This window comes from Simochromis diagramma, unplaced genomic scaffold (genome assembly GCF_900408965.1).
Source record: "Simochromis diagramma unplaced genomic scaffold, fSimDia1.1 OVJJ01000131.1, whole genome shotgun sequence".
Taxonomy (NCBI): Eukaryota; Metazoa; Chordata; class Actinopteri; order Cichliformes; family Cichlidae; genus Simochromis; species Simochromis diagramma.
In genome coordinates this window covers 8,621,868-8,647,585 of record NW_024387200.1, presented here as the reverse complement: position 1 = coordinate 8,647,585, position 25,718 = coordinate 8,621,868, and the positions used below count along the sequence as shown (strand labels likewise).

General features: G+C 39.8%; 1 protein-coding gene across 1 annotated transcript; it reads left to right on the top strand.

Moving 5' to 3' along the window:
• The first annotated feature begins 249 nt into the window (after positions 1 to 249).
• Positions 250 to 24,345, top strand: ghra (growth hormone receptor a). The gene is given in 11 exon segments (XM_040051080.1): positions 250 to 485; positions 2,828 to 2,946; positions 15,730 to 15,859; positions 16,055 to 16,224; positions 17,293 to 17,471; positions 18,075 to 18,228; positions 18,381 to 18,471; positions 18,602 to 18,671; positions 19,347 to 19,585; positions 19,687 to 20,422; positions 20,424 to 24,345. Coding segments are annotated over 11 exon segments (2,001 nt in total). The 5' UTR covers positions 250 to 426; the 3' UTR covers positions 20,478 to 24,345.
• Positions 24,346 to 25,718: the final 1,373 nt, after the last annotated feature.

Genomic DNA, 25,718 nt, shown 5'->3' with positions numbered 1-25,718 from the left:
TTCTGCCTCCCCTGTCAGCTTCTTTAGAACAAACATAGATGATTATAGTAGATTTAAGGAAACATAGGAGAGGCATGGTGCTGGCAGAGGGGTGCCAAGTCAAGGAGTGCATCTGTGTGCCTTAGAATGTGTGATGTGTTCATGTTGTATGCACGTGTGTGTGTTTGTGTGTGTGTGTGTGTGTGTGTGTGTGTGTGTGTGTGTGTGTGTGTGTGTGTGTGTGTGTGTGTGTGTGTGTGTATGCTTTAGGGCAGAGGTAGTGGGAGGAGGGTTGAGGACGCAGGCCTTAAATGTTTACCAAGGGACCCCAAGAGGCCTGGGTTTAGCCTCCCTCTCTTCTGATTGGCTTAGACAACTCTTCCTGTCAGCCTGTGAGTTTGTAATTGGGTGAGAGAGGAAGAAAAACGGGGGACAGGCTTGCACAAGATGGAGAAGAAAGCACCAGCCTTGCCAGGATGTCCACAGATGCTTCCAGATGTGAAAGGGTGAGACTAAAGTACGGATTAACATCAGGACATATTTTGGGGTAAAGGGGCCATTTGACCCACCTTTGCTCCAATTTAGTAGTTTTACTGGAAGAATGTTAAAGAAGTAAAAAAAAATATGCTAAAAAGAAGTGCAATGAACTTAACTTTTCCAAGGGGGAAAAAACAAACAAACAAGCAAAAAAAAAAAAAAAATCTTATCTGAAAGTGTATATCGGACGGGTTAATAATTGTTCAACAGAACGGAAGCCAAAAATATGAAATTCATTTGAGAAACATTTAAGTAAGTCTGCATGAGCTTGCCTCTTGACAGTTCTCTGCCATGAATTCTTGCACTGTGTAACTTGGCTTTATATGACCTCTGGACCCTTGGAAGTCATCAGCACAAATATGACTGACTGCTTACAGTGGACCTGTCTGTTGCCACATTCATTAAAAAATTTGCTACATGAGACGAACCAGAGTTGCAAAATTATGTTGATTCTTGTTTTTTTTGTCCATGTTGCAATGTTTAGTTTTTTTGTTGGTTTTTTTTCCGTTTGTTCTTGCTTTAGTTGTGCTTCATGTTTCAGATTTACTGACATGGATTAAGTCTATCCTTGGACTAAAAGCCTGAAATGAAAACCTTTTCTTTTGTCAAACTGAGATGTTGTTTTTCCTTAAATCTAGACTCTTTGTTTTAATGTGTAATAAATCTAAGTCAAATCAAGTAAATGGATGACTAGTGTGGTAAATATGGGCTAGTGAGCTGGATCCAGACATTTTCCTGTTGCTAGGGTTTTTTAAGATACCAGACTTTTCCAGTCTTGAGCAGTTCCTGTAACCTGTGGGATCTGCAAGATAAGATAAGACAAGATTACATAAGATAATGTGGAAGATAAGATAAAATGAGATAAGCTTGGATTCAGGAATCTTAAGATACTTGGACCACGTAATTTAGGCAAATGTATCCTGTGGGGATGGGGTTGTTTGCTGCCCAGTAAAGTCGTGGAGCCACAGCTGTAAATAGCCAAGGGTGCGGACTGAAAATTTGGCCTATATTTAGAGGTTGTCTCTAACACTGACTTATTGAGCGTTTTGTGAATTAGCTGCCATCATATTTTCAAATAAATAAACTACTAAAATATATGTTTTACGAAGATGGCAGGAGAGGCGGTTTGTGTTAGAACTTTTGTTGGGAAATGCAGTTTCTACAAGTTAAGCCTCAACAGCTTTTTCTTTTAAGGATATTTTGCCCTTTTTGTGTCATACATTAAAATTGCCATTAATTGCCATACAGGATTTCATAATTAGATCCAAAGTGCCAAAGTCAAACTACTTGTTGGTTTCTATCTAAAATATTTTGGTCTTGAAAAGCCAGTTTGCTGGGTTTGACATCCTTAGCATCCTTGGGGGTTTACACACATAAACCCCACCATTCATTCAGTTACATCGTTTCTAGATAACTACTTTTTGCTTACCCATCAGAAACCTACCCTACAGAAAATGCTGATAACTCTAATTTAGCAAAGATCTATAATTCCCAGCTGATACAAAAGGAACATGATTTTCCCAGAAAGTTGGTTCTGTTCAAGCGGATGTGACATTCTCCCACTGCAAATCACAGAATCAAGTTTCTGGAATTTCCTCACCTGGATGATTAAGCATGGATCGGAACATGATTTTATTCACTCAAGTGGCGACAGCTATTCCAAACAAATGCTGATTTTGCTTTTTATTTGTTGGACGTTTTAACTTCACATCGGTTTCCACTAATAACTTTAAATGTTATAGTGCATCAGTTTTTCAATACTGACACATTTATTGTTAATAAACCAAAGAAACATGGAGCTAAGTAATGTTTTAAAAACTTGCCCTGGCGCTAATAACAGGCTTTCAGGAGCATATATCTGTCTAATGATGTAATCGACTGTGAAACGAATGGATTTAACCATCTAAACGGTCACAAGGTAGAGTGTACGTCATGGAAAAGTTATTTCAAGTAGCTGTAACTAATAGAAATGTTACTGAGATCTTTTCTGAAATGATAAAAAATGTTTTCTTTTAGAGTTCACACAAAGCGAAACAACACACGTAAACCCCACCATTCATATTTTCAGCTTTGAAATGCCGTAGCTGCAAACTCCTGTGATAATTCCTTACATCCTGTCCAGTGTTTGGTTTCATGTACACCAACTGAAATAAATAGTGGTCACAAATTGTGCTCACAGGCCAGAGAGAAAAAGATGGCGTTAGTGGGGGAAGGAGGCTAGTTCACATGGGAGTGTCACCATGGAGTTCAGCTGATAATTATAATCACAGTGTCTCTGTCCTCTCTTATTCTGTCCTCTGTCTCTCCACAGCATCATGGCTCTCTCACTCGCCTCTAATCTCCTGATTCTTCTCATTCTTTCCTCCCTGGATTGGCTGCCCTCTCCAGGATCTACATTTCTCACAGACTGGGACCACACGACATCATCAGGTAAGTTACTGGTGTTCTTACAGCTTTGTGTCACAACCAGTTAGAGTGAGAAATAACATGTGAGAAAAAAAACCTAATTCTTCTCTCTTTCTATGTTCACCTCATCAAATATTAACAAGTGTGTTTTGCGTGCAGCATGTTGTTGACACTTGTTATCACGTCTTTTGTCAGACATCAGTTGCAGAGTGCTGTTTGTTCAGATTCATGTGGAAAGGTTCACTGTTGAGCAAACGCTGCATTTTCCTGATCTGGCTTGTCAGGCAGGATAGTGATCAATAGACTCGGGGTAAATATATGACTGGGGCTGCTCTGTCAAAGTCCAGGGACAGGATGATGCAGGATGTTCAGCCAGCTAACCCAGGTGCCACTGATCTATCTGAAATAATTAGGTGAAAGAATACTGCAGATGAGGGAATGAGTTGATTTTGCCATAATTTACCCTTTAAAACCAAAAACTTGCAAACAACCACAAAATAAGTGTGAAATAATGAATTGACATTTTAGCCTAATGATAGAAACAACTACAACTAAGGCAAAAGTGTCAAACCTGGAAAATAAAAATGGTGCTTATTCTGCAACAAACAGGTTTGAGAAATTCCTAGCAACCCCCAAAAAGTGATCAGTCGAAGGTGGTCAAGAGGAAAATCTCTTGTGCGGCAGTGTCTGCATTCCTGGATGTATTTTATGAGGATTACTTCTGGAAGACGGATAAGAAGGCATTTTCTGACCAAAGTTTTTTATTGCAGATGGACCTGGTTCAGCTTGGATAAAACAGAATTGACTCTTGTTCAAGCAATGAATCAGTACATTGTGGATTTAAGGCATCTATTGGGATTATAGTTGTGCACATTTGGATGAAAAGACTTTATTTCCATCCAAATTAATTGGCTGTAGTTTATTGTGGTAAGGATTGTTGTCCAAAAAGATTGAGTTAGCAGCTTAACCATCAGCAGGCAGCTTAATTCTGTCTTAATCTGTTGATTGAATGTTTTTGTTTGATCCAGAGAAAGGCCTATAATTGAAATCAGATGCTCAATACATTTGCATACATTTAATGACGCTTAAAGCGTGCGAACCAGTTATATTTTGGCAAGGTAGTGTGCTCTGAGTATATTCTTAGGTGCATCTGTTCATTGCCATTAAAAGGTGAGCCAGACAGCATGAGTCAGTGACCTGAGATCTCCAGGCCATCTCTGGGCAGCCTGCTGGCTGCTGCAGCACCTGTTGCCAGAATGGTAAGCATGCATATTACCTGGAGAAACATTAGTGGAATTTAAACTGTTTGATTTTGGCCCTGCACTTGCACATGCACGTATTACATGCAAACTATTTATCATTACCTTAGATTTGCATTAGTAAAATCTCTCTCTATACTTGGATTGCCTTTGAAAAAGAGCACCTAAGCATCGCAGCACATCATGTCTGCATAGTTATGGAAGGTATGGCATGCCTTATATGCTATTTTAAGTTATTAATAGTGCAGTTGACAGCATTGGACAATTTATTTCCCTCTCGTTTTTACAGTGCTTTTGATGTAGGTGACATTTAATAGTGTGCAGTGTTTTCCTGCTTTTAGAATGCAAACTCAGATTGCTGTAAGCAGAGAGTACAAAGAGCCTGCGGATCATTATGTTCAAGAAAACACAGCTTGATTGACTTATTTGTCAGTACACAGTTTTATTGATTGAGTAACCAATAAATGGAATCAAGCAGTAGTTTTAGTTTTGTAATTTTGCCATATCTTCTGTATTCTTAAACAGGGAAGTAGCTTGCCAATTTACTAAGACATTTCATCTTCCTTTGTATGGGTTTAATGAGAAACAGATGGAAAAATACCACTGGAATCCACCAAAGAATGCCAACTCATCGTGTTTTCTCCGGTCAAATTAAGATCAAGTCCACACTAGTGCGTCTTTTCTATTTTTTTTTTTTTTCCATTTGCTGTTATGCAATCTGCAGCAATCTGAAACACAGTGACAATAAATTAACGTTTCACCATCTTTTATCTAGCTAAAGTTCTTCTCTTTCCCTCATTTAAAGTTTTTTTTCCTATAAAAATAATTGATTCCTACCTTAAAATGTCTTAGAAGTAACTTTCCACTAGGGATGGGTACCGGTGTCCGGTGCCATGATGGCACCGGTTCTGACATAAACGGTAGTAACCAGACCGAAAAGCAGCGCACATTTCGGTGCTTTATTTCGGTGCTTTTTTTTCCTGAGCTGTGATACACTTCTAGCCAATCATTTTACGTTTCCGAGGATAGTAGGCGGGGCCAGGTACGTACGTTCGTTAGAGCAGAGCTACAGATTAAAAGTCCAAGGCGAGCGGTCAAAAAGTCTGGCTGTACTTCACAGCAAAATATGCAAACTCAGCAGCCTGCAACAAGTGCTTTAAGCTGATACTGTGATACTGTCAAAGGAGGTAACACCAAGAATCCGATTAAACAGCTGGCGACGCATAGCGTTTTTTTTAAAAGCCCAGAAATGCGCCGTATTTGATAGCTTGCTGCGAGACCTCACACCGTGCACGTCGGGTGGGTTGCCAGTTATCGGACCCGGAGCAACATCCCCCAAAACCCCGAAGAATAGAGTCCTGGCCCCTAGCCCTGTCAGTGTAGCAGAAATGATGACGGATGATGATGCAGCAGCAGCCGTTCTTCTCTGCATGAGTAGCTTCATGTTGTTCGTGTGTAATTTACGTTGAGTAGGCTAACCACGTTATTACATTAATGCATGTAAGGTGAACTAGCAAACATCATCATAGCTACATGCGGCTGTCTTCTTGTTTGATGGCAGATACTCCCTTCACCCTGGCCAAAAAGGCTAAAATGACCAAAGAAAAAGTGGGAAACAGCTAAACATGAGAGGTTTTGGACAAAGTTTGTGTTTTTCCTCCTTAAAAATGTCTTTAGAAGTCACTTTCCCCAAAACCCTTTTTTGGGGGGGGGGGGGGAAAACTTTTTCTTTATGTGACGGGGTTCAGGCCCCCCCACGCTCGTTCACTGCTCTAAACACTTTATATTTAATTATGGCAAGTTGCAATTCAGTCATACATGTTCAGGATGGTACACAGGCTCTCTAGGTTGATTTTTATAGCAGGAATAAGTGGAATCAAGTTTGAAAGTTCAAGTGCTGAACATATTGTTATTTCTCTTCCCGATGCCAGTACTGGTGCAAAAGAAACCGTTCTTTCTCAGATTTTTGTTGTAAATCAGTCCATCTTCTTTGCCTCGGGCCTGAATTGTTATTTATAGTTGAGGTTCGTGTTACGGGTTATAATTTCTATGCCTTCCCGTTATTGTTTTCATATATTTTCTGATGTGGCAGGAGGAGGCGAGGAAGCAGGGAAAGGTACGTAGTTCAGGTATTAAATTTGGTGTAGCTGAGACTAATGTCTGAGGATTGAGCTCTGTGTCTTTGCCCTTGGGCCTTTTGACGTTGTTAACAAAGTGGATCAAATATCTTTATCTCTGTCACTTTTACAGTACCATTCTGATAAGCTCTCAGGAAAAACTGCTGATAACCAGGTGATGTCAAAACCATCGAACATTCTGTTTGGTTCACCTCAAATGTTGAAATGGTTCCCAGTGACCACTGTGGTAGTTCAGTCCTGGTCTTCCTCAACATTCGTTAAAACATCTGTAAACACAAAGCAGCCTGTGATAGCATGAGCAAACACATGCAGCCTGTGCCTTTCCCAAGCTCACCACTGCACAACTTCCAATCTGGACAGCTGCTCTTCTCACTACGGCTTAAATGGAAAATGCTTTGCATGGGCTTTTTTATATACCTAAAAAATAACGCTTACAGTAAGAATGCAGTCTTGTGCAGTATGTGAGCCACCCTCAGCATTATGCTTTTGGAGTTGTTTAAAATCATTTTGTTGCTCTGCTTATGGACTTAAAAGAGTCTTCCTGGAATTCTGTGTCTGCAGCATATTTATGTCTGTTGTTAGGCGAGCCACAGAACAAGCCAAGAGTAGACATTTGGAGATGCTCCTATGTAGTTAAAGGCTTACCATAGTGATTATAGGCTGTGTTAGTCATTTCATTCTATCTATCCTTGCTCACATATACACTCACACACACTTTCCTTTTTCTTTTATTTTCTTCCACAACCTTCTTTCCTTGATTGTCTGTGTGGCTCAAAAGGACCTCACTCCTTAAGCACATAGATTGATTCTGTTCAACAGGGCTGTGTTCCTTACCACAGAGGTGGTAGCTAGTGGTAACCGTGCAGAGGTTTGGTCCATCTGGCTTGTACACACAATCCACAGTTACATCTGCTTCAACGACAAGCGGTGGGTGTGAGCTTCAAAGTTGGGGCCTTGTGTGGGTAATGGTGCCTGAAGTTAAACACAAAGTTGGAAGAGCAGAAGAGAGACATGCATATTGTAGATAGCAGAAGCTGAGGGGAATTCATGGTTGGGAAAGTGCTGTGTGATGGAACCAATGCTGCAAAGAAGACTAATTTAACATTTTGCATGCAGGAAAATTTGCCCTGATTTTCATATCTGTACATTGGATAGGAAAGTGTCATAAGCTGCAGGATGGATGGAGGAATACAAGAGGATAGATTAAAAAACATTTTCACACATCAGCAACAGTCCTGGACTGTTGTCTGCATTTCCTGGCAGAGAGACAAGAATTCAAATACCTGACTCTGACAGCTTGGACATTAAAATGTCTTTTCTCTGCCATGTCCAGAGTTCAAGGTCTATGTGGTCTGATTAAGCGCATGTGACACTAGAGCAGGTAAATCCGATGCATGCGCAGCAAATGAGCAGTTGCCATCTGACCCGACTCTTTGCACTCACTACCCAGGCAAGCGCGCTTTCCTACACCGGAGTGCTGCCAGTGGCGAGAATGCATCTCATGCGGTGTATCTCCCGCTACACTCGCATACATAACTGCAGTCGCTGTGCCTCGTTCTCTAATGTGATTGGAAATGGTCTTACTTTGCGCACTAAATACGTTTACACGACAAATTGTTGATTCACAAGAATCAGAAGAGTTGTTTTGAAATTGTGCTCATTATATGGAGTCTTCATACTGCAAATAAAGGACTGTGAGAGTTGTGAAAGTGGGAAGGTTGCTTTAAGACAGAAAGCTTCCAATTAAAGAAAAAAACTAAATGAAAATAAAGTGTTTTTTCAGGGGAGATAATAATTAAGAAGAAAAATGACAGCTATGGTGTGTTCATACCAAATGCAAAGCCAAGTTTCACTTTGCATTACTCACATACAAATACAGTAGATGGAATTTTTTTGGAAAACCACAAATATTCATCACACAGTAGGAGTGAAACTGTTACCAGGCGTACTGTTTCATTCACTTTCATTCTCCAAGCCCTCTCAGGTTTTTCCTATTTTTAAAGAGACATTGAATCGTCTCTTTTAAGATTTTTTCGCAGATTTTTCCTCTGTCTATGTCCACCTGGTGCAAATTTGTGATTTTGATTAGACTTTAGGTGTTGCTACGTGAAAACATCTTTTTATGTCTGATGTCAACACCTCATGACATTTGGAATTCGATTCAAGCAGCAAAAGAAGTTTGGACATAAAAACTTAAGAAGCTGCAGGATTTTACATTTTTAATGGTTCTTTTTTTCACGAGCACTTTACTGAAAAAGTGATTGTTAAAAATGTAGAATATATTACTCACAGTAGCCACTGGGTTTTTTGTAAGCAAAAACTGCTTACTGTCATAAAAAGTGGTCCCAGATAGGGCTGTTGATATAACGATATATCGGATGTTTCATTTTACGCTATTGTTTGTTTCGTGGTGTCGCAAAATAAACTGTTTACGGCAATATTCTTTCATCGTTTTGATGGTCACTGTAGTGGTTATATTGATTTCTTCTTTTCTCTTTCTCTTATATTTTATATAACCACACTACCAACAGACAAGCGCCTGTTTTTATGCGTTGTGGTTAGCAACAACGACGGTAACAGCATCGCGTGTCCGCTTGTTTATGTTCCACATAAACCTTTCACAATAAAGCTCAAGATCCTGTTGAGACTTTTCAAAATAAACTGAATCACGTGAAAGAGCAGATTGTTTACGGATGAGAATTAAAAAAGAGCCGCCAGGTGCTAAAAAATAAACCTTAGACTCAAACGTTAGAACAGGCTTTTCCCCGCAGCACGCCGTGTAATAAATACCCACAAAGAAAACGGCGGCCTTTACAACTTGTGTCTAAAAATGTATCGTTTCATGCGTCGGTTAAAACACTCGACTCCAGCTACATGACGCGCAGCTGGAAACACTTCCCGCAAGTCGAGCTGCCCGAGATTCACAGAATTAACAGATAATGTTACATTTTTGTGATTTATATCTTATCAGGACGATAGAATTCTTATATCGGGATATGAGATTTTGGTCATATCGCACAGCCCTAGTCCCAGATACAAAGAACTGTAAGAAAAGCCTTAAAGAAAGTTAGCTAACAATCGTGAATATAGCAGAAAACACAAATAAAAACCTATAAGCTAATTGAATACCAGCTAACCTAGAAATTATGTCTTTATTTCACCTCCCTACAGTGTTGATGTATCACACTGTAATAGAAATTTGATTTGTCCCATATGAGAATCTCTGACACCCTCCAGTACAAAGTCCAAAGAGCAAAATTAGGAGCGAGAACAACACTTGTTCTTTACTTGAAAGTGGACATAATATGACATAACTAAGCTAAATCTGTGAGCTGTAATGGCATTAGAGAAGATTAACATCATTAGTCACTGTGACTACAATAAGCTGACTGGGTCACTACGCGGCTAAACACACTGGGCTGTGTCTCTGGGACTTCAAAGCTATGAACATTGTCATGAGGATCAGATGAATCGAGAACTTGACATCCAGTCAAGCTTCAAACGAGAAGAAGCCCCATTGCATGTCCTGTTGTGTTACTGAGCGGAGAGGCAGGATGTATTCAAGGAACAGAACAATGGCATATTTTTTGTCGCTTATTGTTTTCAAGGTGTAAGTTTAGTGCATATGCATTTGTGTGTGTCCGTGCACTTGAGTATGGAACTGCATGTGCAAGCTGGGAGTTATTTATATCACCTATTTACATTCCGTTGTTTGTATCCTGTTGCAATCGCTCACCTTTCTCCCGCTCTCTTCTGGCCTGCTTCTCGCTCTTACTGGCTCTGTCAAGTGTTGCACCATGTCCTAAGTCACTATGTAACCTTCACCATTAAGCCCAGTTTGGGGCTTGTAATTTTCATTGCCTGTTTTATTTGAAGATGACGAAGATGTATGAGAGTATTATGAATATGGAATACATTTCTTCTAGACTTTGTCCTGAAATTTTTCTCTCTGATTCTTTCTTTTCCTCGTCATCCAAGACATGTTCCCAATGGAAAAAAAATTACCTTGTGTGCTGCACACAGTTATACTTCTACCGTGTGTGCGCCTGTGTATGTGTGCGTGTCTCTTTGGGCTCTGGTGCAGGGATATAATGTAGGACTTGGCATGTGCAGACTGACAGGCACTTTTACTCTTAGCACAGTGTCAGCATGTGCTGCCAACTTCTCCATCTGGATAACAGAAATACACACAAACACAAACAGAATGATGGCGCTGGAAAAAAACGATCATATGGCAGAAGTTGGTGCTGAACAGCCAGAAAGGTCTCAAGTTTGCTAGGCAGGTACTACGGCTCGACACCTGCCAAGAATAGATGTGTAATAGACATGGGGAGCGTAGAATAAGGCATATGTGAAATGACTGGAAAACTAGCACCTTCAAACACAACCCCAATTCCAAAACTGTTGCAACACTGTGCAAAATGTAAATAAAAAAAGAATTAAATGATTTACAAATCTCATAAACATGTTTTATTCACATAGAACACAGAAATCACTGTCTGTGAACTGTGTTCAAAGATGGTCTTCTGTGGAAGTGTTCCTGAGCTCAGTCAGTGACTTCTATGACAGGATCATTCCTGCTTTTAGTGCAGTGCTGCCTGAGAGCCCGGGTATCCGTTATTGATTTTTATCCATGTCTGTTGCTCACAGAGATTTCTCCAGATTCTCGGCCTGTTTTGATGACATTATGTACTGTCTTTGCAATTTTACATTGAGAAACCTTATTCTGAAATAGTTTCACATTGTGGACACAGTTTGTTGCAGACTGGTGAATTTCTTGCTTTCTCTACTCCAGAGAATCTCCGTCTTTCTAAGATGTTCTTTTTGTATCCAGTTGTGTTAATAAACTGTTGCCAGTGAACTTAATTAGTTGCAAAATGCTATTCCAGCTGTTTCTTTGTAATACCGTTTAGTTTTCCAGCCTCTACTTGCTCCTGTCCCAACTTTTTTAGAAACTTGTTGCCAGAATCCCCCCCCCCCCCCCCCACTTTTTTTTTAATTATACATTTTCTATATCTTTTTGGTTAATAAATATTGGTTTATGCAGTTTGCAAATCACTACATTCTGTTTTTACTTACATATCTCACATTGTCACAACATTTTTAGCATGGGGGTTTATGCTAAATTATTTTAAAATTGTGCTGTTTAAGTTATAGTTTTACTCCTATAAATGTTATCATTTATATTTATGGTTTAAATGAATACTTCCAGAAACAAGGCTACTTTTAGTGTCATGTCATTTTATGGGGTTTTTCTGTGGTCAACTGAGAGCAGACTCTTGAGTTATGTGAACAATGTGACTGGGGACAACAGGTTCAGTTGGCAGGTCTGTGTGTTCTCTTAAAGTACAGGGCAACCAAATCATTTTTAAACTAAAACCACAATGAAGAGACATCAAGAAGTTCTCATTTACATGTCTTTTTGGCATTGTTTATAGTGATCATAAGTAAGAAGTGGACAAAAATACCTAAACATGTGCCCGAACAAAAAGTCCCAAGTAATAGATGTAGCCCACAATATGGGGTAAACAGGGCTAAAGAGCTTTACGGTTGACAAATGTAATGGAACATTTACATGGAAATCTATTAGTGTGAATCTAATTCATGATAAAACAAAATCATAAACAGAGTTTTTTCTTTCTTTTTTTTACGTTTTCACAAAGATTCAGAAAGTAGTTTTTAAAAAAATGCTAAGGCATTTCTGTCATTATGACCTGATCAAAGTATCGTAGCTAACCATATGTATTTCATTTTCATGTTCCTTATACATCAGTCAGTAACTACTAATATTTGCACACATGAAGAGTGTGCAAAGAGTAATGGACCCAAAACTGAACCCAGGGGAACGTCACATGGGGTGACAGTTGGGACAGATTATAAATGATCTGCAGTGTATAAACAGTCGCCTACACTGACTTAGTTTGCCTTTATTAATAGAAATATTGATTAAAAGAAAATGCTGCTCTGATTTAATTTCAAAACATCTCTTTTCATCAAGTGACATTTGTAGTACCGGCTAATGTTTGTTTTTTAGTGGCGTCACTCTTCCTTCCCCGTTTTCCATCACATCTCGGTGTTCCTTTAGTCAGCCTTTTGGAGCATGACTAACCTCAACATTAACTTAAATCTGCAAATGAGCTGGAAAAGGTGATCATTCCACTCCTCATTACAATCGAGCATTTCGCAGTGCGGTAACTGGTAAATGCTGGTTGCACCTTTTTCTCTCGCCTTTTTCAGTTCTGTTTGCCAGCCGATGTGAGAGCCCAGGGCCGAGTGCTTTATTTAGGTTTCTTAGTGGATTTAAACCCTAATGGCTAAAGCTGACATGGAGGTAGATAAATGGTTTCCTAGCTCCTCTACACAGACTGATGAAGAGAGGACGTGAAGCTAAGAGCTGTTTATCAGTCTCAGCTGCACATCCACGTGGACAGACAGATACATATGGACAGCCAGGATGAGGCAGTACACCCACACACACATATGTACACACACATGTACACACACATACGCACACACATGTTCAAATTAGTTTTCTTCTTCCAGCCACAGGCTTTCAGCTCATTTAGTACCTGGCAGGTACAGGCAGGATTTAGCTTTCCATTACTGAAACTCAAGTATAGTTATATATGTAGTTATATATGACTACATGCAGATAATGTGAGCACAGCCTTAAAAAAATATTACAAGCCTATGTAGTCAGGTAATCAACATTACCCCCTGGCTTGTGAGTCAGTTACAGCTGGAACGGTCCCGTTTTTATCCTTTGAAATACTGAAAAGGAGGAAATGAGAGAGAATGACAAAATTAGAGTGTGACCCTCCAGGTGTTGCGGCTCAACCTTTCACCTTTGACATGGTTTTAAGTTCAAAAAATGCAAATAGCTTTTTTAAAATACGGCATTGCTCTTTGACCTCAAGATTCTTCTTCTCTCGCAGACAAGAATAACAACTGGAAGATGAAACGCGTAAAAAAAAAAAAGCTCGTCTTATTACGTAATTATTGATGATCATAAAAAGTCTTGTGAGTTGTGAGTAACCCCAAACATTTCCAGACGTGTAAGTACCAATCAATACAAATTATTATCCCCCCAAATTCACAGCCCATATAAAAACCCTAGGACCTTAGAAGTTTTCCTTCTGTAGTATCCTATTCTTCTGTAGTTCTAAGGCCTTCTTGCATTCAGCGTCTGCAGAAAGCTCTTTGATGGTTGCAGCTGGAATTTGTTGGATGGGGAAGGGAAGCCGAGCTGAAATAGCAAACCTCGGGGAAGCACAACAGCGTGCAAAAGGTGAAGGGAAGGGAGGTGGGAAAGGCACAACTGCACAGGAATGCAGAGAATTATGAGGTTATACTGGCACCAAATAGCATGAAAACGAAGTAGGTTTATATTCTATGTGAATAAAAGGTGTGTGCGTTGACTGCCCTGCCTGAGTTGGTCTTGTTGATAGCTTGTCTTGTTGTAGTTAGATGTGTGTAAGTTGAATCAGGATGCATGCTTGGTAGGTGTATGTCTGTATGCAGATGCCAGTAGCGTGCCTTTCTTCTTCTTCTTCTTCTTTTTTTTTTTTTTTTACAAGTGAACAATCTTTAACGAGTCTGTGTGGAGATATGTTTTGGTTTTATGTTTAGAAACTATCAGCTCCAGTTGGTCTGTAATTTCTTTCCCCTGTGTTTTGATGCATGTTTATGTTCTAGGTCTGTGTGTGATTTATAATGCAGGCAGTGAGAAGAGAGAGCTGGCGGAGAGCCAGTGGAGCAGAAATCAATGGTACTTTCAGCTGCTTATTTATGGTTGCACCAAACTCTGGGACTCTATATTCTGCTGGGCGAGAAACTGATCTCCGACAGGAGCGGGGGGGCTGGGAGGGAGGAGGGGTTAGGTTGTTACGAAATGTTTGGACAGATCGAAAGGTTAGCAGCATAATACGTTTTTAGCAAGTTCTTTTTTTTTTTTCTACTCGTATGTGCGCGCAAGGATATTCACGGGATTCACAGGGTAACAGCAGCAGTTGTTAAAAGAAAGGAATAAAATATTTCTGGCACATTTGCAAGTTTGTATTTGTGCATTGTTTCAGAAATCATGTGGAAGCATGCCATGGAAGCATTTTCCATTTGTCTAGCAACTCTTTGAGTATAAATAATGCAGGATTACACTTAATACCCAGAGCTCATCTGATAGTCTTTAAATGTGGATTGTAACCTTAAGGTGCTATTATCTGTTGTGTTTTTATTGTTTTCAACTGTGGCAAGTTTCTGCAATTCTGAGGTTAAGATTAGATTTCAGCAAGTTTACTCAGCCTTTCCGTGAAAAAGTGATGTCTGACACCACCAGAAGTCATGATATTAGTGCAATTAAAGGTGACTGAGCTGTAAAAGGCTCACGCAGCATTGGTGTCACACTACCGGGCAAGAGGGCGGATGGGCAAGTGGTGCGAAGTTTGTGAATGTTATAACTCGAGAACAAGGAGACATAGGAGCTTCAAAATGATATTATAGGTGCATCTACTAAAAATCTCAGATGAGTTAGAACCTCAGTGACCTCAAGGTCAAGGTTTCTGAATATCTCGTGAAGTTTATAACTAGAGAACAAGGCGAAGTAGGATTTTCAAGGAATGGAATATTGGTGGGGGGAAAAAAAGAAGATGTACTTCTGCGAAAATTCAAGTTACTTTTGCAGAGTCCCGAAAAAGTTTTGCGAGATCCTGAGAAAGACTTTTTCCGCGCATTTAGCGTACATCTATCAGTACCCGAGTACTGCAGCTGGCTGTTAATGAATTCAGCCAAGACTGCCAGGTCAGAGTACTCATTCGGATGAGTGTGTCCTCTTGCACTAAGGACTCTCTTCAGATGTCTCTCACTTATAAAAACGGTCTCTACTGTCAAGCACTGATCTAATTTCATAGTTTAGGCCAAGCTCAAACTAAAAATCTATTCATCTGTCCCACGGGTGTGTGTCCTCCATAACTGTGGTTTCCAAGGTCTCATTACTGACCTGGAAGTGCTTGGAGTTCAATCAAAAACTTTTGCGGGATCTCGCACAAGTAACTCAGGCTCTCGCAAAAATACATCTTAAACTTTTTTCTCCAATGTCCTTTGAAGGGCTCCATATGAAATTGATACTAAAGGTGCATCTACTAAATATCTCAGATGATTTTGAATCTCAGTATGCTTGACCTCAAGTTCAGAGTAAGCTTTCTGAAAATCTTGCGCATTTGATGATTTGAAAACACAGCAATGATTTTCAAATTGATAGCGGGCCCCCTAGGAGACCGTGTATCTCTGTATTGTTAGACCAATAAAGCAAAGCCCCTGCAGACACTGATAGATGTTAATAAAGGTGATTCATTATCCTTATCCTAACGCAGTCTCACTTCCTTTCTAATCGTTGCTCTTCTAACTCTGTCTTTCAGCTCTCATTGAGCCTCATTTTACTGAGTGTATATCAAGGGACCAGGAGACGTTCCGCTGCTGGTGGAGTCCTGGCACCTTCCACAACCTCTCCTCCCCTGGAGCACTCCGAGTCTTCTACCTTAAGAAAGAGTAAGTGTAATCTCCAAAATGCTTGCTTTACTCTCAGAAATCCTAATAATTGCTTGTTTTGTAGAAAACTTCACGTAGGCACATTGTTTTGTGTGAATCAGTGAGCTCCATTAATGATGGTATAACCTTTACTTGACAAGAATTTAGTTTTTTACTTCTTCTTATGTTTCTTCTGCCATTGTTTCACTCATTCAGGTCTCCTACCAGCCAGTGGAAGGAGTGTCCCGAGTATATCCATCCAAATAGGGAATGTTTCTTTGATGCACATCACACATCCATATGGATCACATACTGCATGCAGCTTCGCACTCAAAACAACATCACCTATTTCAATGAAGATGACTGTTTCAGGGTGGAGAATATTGGTTAGTAGCCAAGATTTGTGCATATTTACAGATTTTTTAAAAAGTTTTGATTTATCAGCAAATTTGACATCCTACTGTTTCTCATTTTCAGGTTGTCTGTAAAAATCCTTTATAGCATTAGGAGATCTTTACAGATGTTACTTAATGTATTCATATGTAATTATATGTTCATATTTCACAGCACAAAATGGTTACTTCTAGTTCAATGAATTACTCGTGCAGAAGGATACCTGGAAATTCTACTTGTTTTTGGACTTATGTCAGATAAACAGTGCTTAAGTGGTAAATACTTTGAGTCTAGAAGATGCTGACAAGCAATATATTATCATATGGCAACGTCATATGTTGCCTGACATCTTCTTCATGGAAAGATCTTTGTTTGTTCTTTTTATGAGTACAAATTAATTGTGGATGTTGTCTTAGACACTTGACCTGTAGTAGGGTCAGGCTTTTAGTTGCTGCTTATTCTTCCAAACCTCTTTGTTTATAGAAAGAGCGTAGCAACTACTTGTTGAATCAGCTCCAGATGATTCTTGACATTGTTTAAAATGCCTTCTCCCCCTCTTCTTTATGGCCAACGTTTCCAGTTATACCAAAGAAATATCTATTTGTGATGTGTTTATGATAATATCAAATCAGACCTGTGCAGTTTCAATCAATATTGCTTGCGTTTGCTCCAGTCTCAGTTCAAAATATCAATGTTTTACACAAATGTAATGTGATGGGAGGACTCCTTCTTTAATAATTATGACTTCGTGGAGGTTTTCACTTCTTTGCTTTGTCCTTATGTCCTCATCAATCGTGTTAAATTAATGAAGAAAAAAGACAAAAACAAAACGTGTTGATCATTTAGTTTTAAATCTGTTAAATGGAATTAAATGTTTTAATCTTTGTAAAGGGAGTGACACAGTCTGGATTGAACAGATATTGACTTTTTGAACATAAGCAGTATTTTTTTTAGTATTCTGTTAACCTTTTTTATGTGATCCTAAATTAGCATACCAAATCAGTAACTAGAAGTGTCCTTTCCTTCTGTTCGAATATGAACTTTTGCTTTTTCTCTGACAGTACGTCCTGACCCGCCAGTGTCTTTAAACTGGACCCTGCTGACTATAAGTCCTTCCAGGCTAAATTATGATGTCATGGTTAACTGGGAGTCCCCACCTACTGCTGATGTTAGGTTGGGATGGATGCGTTTGGAGTATGAGTTGCAGTACAGAGAGGGAAATACCACAAACTGGGAAGCAGTAAGTCTTTTATTCCTAACTTTTTAATAATCTTGCCCATTATTTCTTTTTACACACAGTTCCTCACATTGACAAAAGCAGATTTTGCACATGCACATTAACACAAATAAAAAAAGCAAATCTCATGCTCTTAAAAATGGATTGTAGGTCATCGAAGCAGAGTGTTATGTTTCTCTTTCCCTCCCCCCTGAACACTTGTAGTTAAAATGCAGTTGGAGCTTTGCTGGCAAGGCTGTGGAAGCCAGAGCAATGCCTTAGCATCTGTGAAGGAAGTGAAGGGAGGGATCTGTAGGTCAGAGGCCATGGGACTGTGTACAGGCTCGTATTCATTACCGTTTGGCTTGCCTGATGGTTGGGGACCTCACGTCCATCTGTTATAATAGCATGTCATCTATCCAGTCTATCTGAAGTGCATCAGTAATTGTGTAGTTACAGGTGCCAAAAATAAAAACGGACCTCTTGACGCCCTCCTTTTCTTACTCAGCCTTTAACATTGGTGTTGTTACTATTTCTGTCAGGATAGCTGCATCATTCTTTTTAAGCACATCATCATCATTTCTTTTTTTAATTTACAAAAGGTTTGTCTGTTTTTGCAATTTTCAGTTGGAGATTCAGCCACACTCTCATCAGACAATCTACGGTCTGCACTTAGGAAAAGAATATGAAGTACACATCCGCTGCAGGATGCAGGTTTTCATTAAATTTGGCGAGTTCAGTGAATCCATCTTCATTCAAGTGACTGAGATTCCTAGCACAGGTAACGCATGTGTTAGAATGATGCAATGCATTTTTGGTGAACTGCAAACTGTTTTTTTTTTCCTTTGAGCATTTAACACAGTATGATTGATGAAGCCAGAGGACTGGTTGTCATCATTATTATGACGAGTTCTGTTTCATTTTGCTTCTTAGAGTTTCCTGTCCATCTCACACTGGTTTTTGTATTTGGGACTGTGGGTATCCTCATACTCATCATGCTCATAGTCATCTCTCAGCAGAACCGGTACGAGCACTCACGCACTCCCTCTCTTTCATGCATCTGTGGTGTCCAAAACATCTGTGAAACAATGAGACATTTGCTAAATCACAGGTGCACATCTCTCTCTTTCTCTCTCGTTCTTCTGTCATTGCAGATTAATGATATTTCTGCTGCCGCCTGTTCCTGCACCCAAAATCAAAGGCATCGATTCAGAGCTATTGAAGGTATTTCTGGTCTGTGATTTTTCAAGCAAATGCTAGACCCCCGCAGTCAAGTAGCGTGACTGTCAGAGGGGGATCAAAATTGTTGTGTATTTTAATCAGGTTTAAAAAAGGCAATGTTTGGAAGTAAAACCATTATATAAGGGATTGTGTAATCACATTTTTAAAATTATATTTCAATTGTAATTTGGATAGAAAACAGACTCCTGTCTGTCTGTGCGACTCATATTGTAGAGATATGTTAGGTCACAAAATCACCACATCACTCCCTCGTCTCTCTCTCACACTCACTACCAGTTTATCATCTGACTCAACCACCAATTAAACGTGAAACAAAACTGAATATAAATAACAAGAAAAAATGGACATAAGGACCACTCAGAGGGAATTAGACAGAAAGAGCATCATGATTCAGGATTGTGTTGTGGGTGTATTATTCACAGAGTGCATTTAAAAGCCATACAAAACAATCTCACCTCTGAACAATTAAAAAAAATAAATCCTGATGTAAATTAATAAATAAGTTACGTTGTTAATTTGTGAGTAGACCAAGCTGCCATACACTTTTTGTTGGGTTTTAAAATTTTAGATGTAAGTCTGCAAAGTCAGAGTGTTTTACAGAGGAAACTGTCAATTTCTGGAGCCTAAATGTCAGAACACTTATTTGTACACTTGCAGAAGGGGAAGCTGGATGAGCTGAATTTTATGCTGAGTGGTGGAGGAATGGATGGCCTGCCCATTTATGCACCAGATTTCTACCAAGATGAGCCGTGGGTGGAGCTCATGGAGGTCAATGAGACAGAGGATGTAGATAGTGGAGAGAAGGAGGATAACCGGGGCTCAGATACCCAGAAACTCCTGGGTCAGTCCCAACCTGTCAGTCAACACATCAACATAAGTTGCTCTAATTCAATCAGGTATGGCAAAGATTTACATTTAAAGGTGTTATTTGTTTAATCAAATAGCTCTGTGAATACTCATTTCTTTGCCTTTCTTGTTTTTTTGGCTTCTCCTCAAGTGGTCCAGATGCTGAGTCCGCCCAGGCCACCTGTTACAACACAGATCTCCCTGAAGAAGAAACACTAATGCTGATGGCCACGCTTCTACCAGGACAACCTGATGAAGAGGAAACCTCCCTTGATACTGTAGAAAGATCCTCAGCCTCTGAGACAGGTGAAAGACAGCTCATCCAAACCCAAACCAGAGGGCCCCAGACCTGGGTCAACACAGACTTCTACGCTCAGGTTAGCAATGTTATGCCCTCTGGTGGTGTGGTGTTGTCTCCTGGACAGCAACTCAGAATCCAGGAGAGCATCTCAGCCGCCGAGAAGGAGACAAAAAAGAAGCGGAAAGAGAGTGAAGACAGTGAGGAGTCTGAGGAACGGAAGCAAAAAGAGCCACAGTTTCAGCTGCTAGTAGTGGATCCAGAAGGAAGTGCCTTCAGTACAGAGAGCAGTATCCAGCAAATCAGCACTCCTCCCTCTAGCTCTCCCATGCCCGGTGAGGGGTACCACATCATACATCCTCAGCCAGTGGAGCCCAGACCTGCAGCCACAACGGAGGTTAATCAGTCGCCTTACATTCTTCCTGACTCCCCCCAGTTTTTTGCTCCTGTTGCAGACTACACAGTGGTTCAGGAGTTAGACAGTCATCACAGTCTGCTCCTTAACCTGCCTAGCCACCAGACCCCCCCTCCCTGCCTGCCACAGCACCCACTCAAGGCACCTATGCCTATGGGGTACATTACCCCAGACCTGCTGGGAAACCTCTCACAATGAAATGACAAAGACATCAGACCTTTACGTGTAAGGCTGATTCACCAGGAAGTTACCCGCAGTCGTCCTACCCGATTCCCGTTGGAAACCAAGTAACTCCCAGCACACTGGGCGGCTGAGATGTGTATGGGTGTCTATTTTCAGAGGATGCTGAAAGGCAGATATAAAAGGCTACAAGATACTCTCTTAACTTCTTTGCATCTGCTAAAGCAGTTCTTTCTTTTGAGGCAGCCAAATATTAACATCATAAACCAAATGCACAGTTTGCTCTGTTTCGTCAGCATCTCATGCATCCATGCATGATTACAGTGAGCCAAGCAAACATAATATCAATGCTTAACTGCCTTGTGTTGCATTGTATCTCTGGCTTATTGTGTCCAGAGCAATGACACTGTTACAGTCTTAATTTTACAGAGTGCTTTCAGTGCATGACTGATGGTGTGAGTTTTCACACCAAACAAAGGTCATTGCTGACGGTGATGCTGTTTACCCCACGAGGTACTTTATCAGTTTATCAATAGACCGTTCTTATCTCATCATATCATATTAGCACTTCACTAGAGATATATTTTTTATAAAAAAAACAACCAAGTACACTGTTCAATACCTATCCAGATTTAGCTTGCATTCCGGTCTTCATTTTATCTAAAAGGTAGCTGTTCATATTTTCAGAGTAAGTAATGGAATTGAGGTCGTATAATGTCAAGCTATGTTCCTCTTAACCTCTAGTTCAATAGAATGTTTAATGCTTTAAACAAATAGAGAAAAACATCCAGCACGCGTATACACACACAAGAGATACCAAAGTCAGGGCAACAAACACCAACAGCAAATTAAAGTTAGTCCAGTCACAGTTATACCTCTTTCTTTCCGTGGAAAGTGTTTAAAGGAAATCTGGGAAATGAAGGAAACCACTAACTTACACATAAGTAGACACAGTAGAGAAATTAAAACACTTCATGGACTAGTACCCATAATTAATTGAATATCACACGCTGATATACATATCTAATTGTGTGGTTTGGGTTTTTTTTGAGGTTATTTATTGACATTTAATTTTGACGCCAAGTTCATACGTTGCACTGAAGTGCAGCACTTGTATTATGAGGAAGAATTCTTTCAGTTTCACTCACAGCTGGGAGAAAACTGGGCTATACGTTACAGAGCACCACCAAGTGCCTTGCTCAAGGGCACGTTGATTAAGTAGTTTACCGGAGAGAAAGGGACACATGCACACAGCTAGCAATTCAGAGAGACTAGGGCAGCGTATTTTTTTAACTTAAACCATAATGCTCAAGCTTTCTTCTTGGGGTTTGTATTCCTCTGGTGTAAATGAAGCAAGCTGAAAGACTGTGAAAGTATACTTTAAATGTAATTAGCTAAATCTTTCTACCTATTAACTGCCAAGTGTTAACAGCCTGTGCCTATAATATTGTAAGTGGCTTGCCAGTTCTGTGCTATGGTACTATGTTTATGCAATCACAACTTGTGCATTTATGCATTGCTTTGTGCAGGCAAGATCTAGAAGTGGACAGTGTAGGTGAACTGTGCAGAGATATCGCTTTTAAAAATCTGCGCAAGCACTGCAACGGCAACACGCACGTGCGTGCATGCATACAAGACAATAATGCGTAAAACTATTTCCCTTAATCATATTTTAGTCTTTGCCTCATTCACCTAGTTTATCAGCTGCAAACCACAATAAGCATCCTGCTAATCATGCTCACAAAACCTTTCAAATCCAAAGTGATTATGAAAGTTCGTACTGACCACCTACAAACTGACATGTATGTAGCTGCGAGCATTCCTCCCCAAGAAAAGCTCAGTTATATATTGTTGCTTAATAAGTTAGATATCTTTATAATGTTTACAATAAATTTGTCCTGGGAATTGGGGGATTTTTGTAATACAATCAGAATCAGAATACTTTATTAATCCCGAAGGAAATTAGGGTTACAGCAGGCAGCACGCTAATGGCGCATGCGCACAATGTGGATGAAATGAATCTGAATCTGAACAGCCTCCATTTGGCAGCCTCCAAATGAGCTTTTCTCACCATAACACAAATGTATTCTACAGAGCAAAGGAAGCACATCCAGCATAGAAATACATCGTTAATACAGATAAGTGGATAGATGAGTCAGATAATATATGCCTTTTAATCTGACAATCTCATAGCAATGCAAGAGCCATAAAATGATTTTTTTTTAATGGGAATCTGATAAATATGTGCCACTTCTCTCTATCTCGCCTTTATATCTCGGCATTATGTCGTTGCAGCCTGGCGCGAATGATCCCAGCGAGTCCTTGCTGTTGCAGAAAAGTCTTAATATATTGACTGTTGCTGTAAAATTACAAGCATATATATTTTGCGTCATTAGTAGTAGCCACAATATATTGCTGCTCAGTGCATGTATATTTCCCGCATTGAGCCTTACTGTGGTGTCAGTCGAGAGAGCGCAACGATCATTATAACATGTACGTAAGTGTTTTGCAGGCGACGTCCGTAATCAGTAGCATTGTAACGTGACCGTTTCGCCCCGAGAATCGTTCACAGTGTTTACACTCATCCAAAGACCCCCAGAAGGCTCTCTGACAATATGAAGGAAGATCAGATCATGGGAAAAGCACTGTTTTGATCCTGTATCAGTTGTACCATGGTGATTTTTAAAAGTGTACAAACTGAAATGTGGAAAAAGGAAAAAAAGGAAGAAAAAAAAAGTCAAATCTGTTAAAGTGTTTTTTAAAGGTTACAGTACGATAGAAATATTTGGGAGGTGCTTCTTTTCTTCAAGCTGTGCAAATGTTTACTACATTTCAAATGTTATTTCAAGCTTATAAATGTTACAGACACTTTAGAAGAAGCACTTTGTACACGTACAATATATATCTGATGTAGACATATTTTGTATCAAGTGAGTGAAAAAAAAAAACAGCGCTATAAACTAGTATTATATATTTTCTAGTCAGCACAGTAATCAGAAAGTGAGGAACAGTATCAGTGTCGATAAGCTTCAGTTTTGTTTAAAGAACGTATTTTACACAGATTGCTTTTAACAGATTACTAGAAAGATGTATTGTAATGGAGTATTTAATATTTGCTATAAGATTTATAGATAGATAAATGCAGATTTTTAATGAAGTCATATCAAAAAGAGGCAGAGTGAATAGGTATATTGTAACTCTGTGCTCGGACTTTCCTCCCGCTATGTGATTTCAGCATTTCATTATTTGAAAGTGCATTTTTTGACGGGGGTAAAATATTTTATAATGATGCCTTTTAGCCCCCAGCCTGTCAGTCCAAGTGTGGCTTTTGTCGTTCTACAGTGTCTGGAAGTAGTTTTGCTGGAATCTGTGCTGGCTGTTGCTCGTTATCAAGCAAAGAGCACCGAGCCACACATTTTTCAGCTTGTTGAGGAAACACTTTCATTCTTGACTTGAGTACAGCGGTATACAGTCTGATTTTTAATGACCTTCAGTGGTTTCAGTCTCTTTCCTTCCATGTGCTATTTATTTGTCTGCCCCACCACCTTAGCCAAATTAACTGTGAATGGTGCTGCATGAGTAATATTTTCGCTGCCGTGTTGTCATCTTGATTAATAAAGCTGGAAATGTTCTGCATGCCAAAATCAGACCCATCACCATTGTGGTCTCAAGTATGATGTTTCGGTTTGCATTGGCTTGTTTTCTTCATATTTTGACACAAACCCCTCACACCCACCCCCTCCGTCCTTGGAGCCGCTGTCCTTGTCTGTTGGCTGCTGTTTTACTCGGGGCTAAGAACTTGTTTGTGATGTTTATTTGATATTGTTCTCTTGCCAATTGAGCCTTTCTGGTGTTGTATATGTGATCAATAAGCTCTCAACAAGTTACAAAATAAATATACAGCATCTTGGTCATTATTTTTGTCATGTTGTCTTCAAGAATGAAAAAATAAAAACATTTTCAAAGGCAAATCTAACTGCTAATGCTGTTTACAAAGCGCCTTTCTAAGCTGCATTTAACTCCATCTCCAATTTGTACGCTGTGTGTTGGACCAGTTATTTTATTTTCAACTAATCTAGCGTTTTAAATGCAAACGTAAACTAGACAAATTAGATTTCCCCGAGTTATCGAGATCATGTTACTTATTATAGATAATTTACAACAGTGTTTATGACTAATTCCGTTTCAAGATGCAGCTCAACAAGCTCTTCACAAGACCTCCCAAAACCACTGCCAGCTGTGTCATTAAAAGTATAATAGCATTGAAAGTGCATACTGCACAGTAAAGGTCAGCTCAGATCAGCACTGAGTGACAGAAGAAGGCTGTTAATGAAGAAAATTTGCTGCCCAATGTGGTCTTAGAGTTTAAATGCAAACAGATTTCCGTGTGTGTCTGACAGAGATGAACACTGGAATTGCATCCGTGTATGTGAGGCAGTTGGAGTGGGAAGAATGTGAGCTTGTTTGTGAGAAACACAGAGGAACTTTGTGCGAATGAGTTCACAAGCATGTGAGTCTCTGTCGCTGCCGGTATAAATGGAGAGAAAACGGCTGCAGGAAACGTTGTGCATCCGTGCATCGAGGGGAAAGCATATCGGACAATTAAGACAGGCTGTGTACTGCCCAGCTCTGTGTGGGGCTGATTGAATCAGAGAGACAGCCACTCACAGCTCTTTGTCTCAGGACATTGCAGGTAATTACCCATAAGTCACTGTTCCTCTGTATTGGATCTTCAGCCCAATTACGCCCACACAAGCAGTCCACCTCAGCTTCATTTATTACCTCCGGTTGCTTGTTGACCTTTTCAGACACACAGTCCAACAGGCAATTCAGCTAGATAACACTAAGCAGAAGCTGGTGTGCTTTAAGTCTTTGAGATAATTTCACAGATTTTGGAGCTGGACACTGGCATCATTACACCAATGTTAGTATAGAAAGATGAGCTTAAGGTGCCCCTCTTCTAGATGACACTTCTGTTAATGTTTGTTGCATCTAAAGCTATTTCAATAACAAGCAAACAGTCATACAATGCCAAACCAACAAGAACTCATCAGTGCAATCACTATAAACCAGAAATGTAAGCGTGTCATCAGCATATGCAAGAAAAGTGTTTTCCTTTAGCCAAATAAATAATTGCATAACATAAACTGGGAGTGCGATGTGTGCTTTGCTTCTGCACATTTGTTGATATGTTGCAGGAAACTAGAAACAGACACTTTGATCCTTGAAAATGTGAGAGTAACCCAACAACCTAAGAAGTCCCTTTATTTCATTGTATGAAATGTATGAA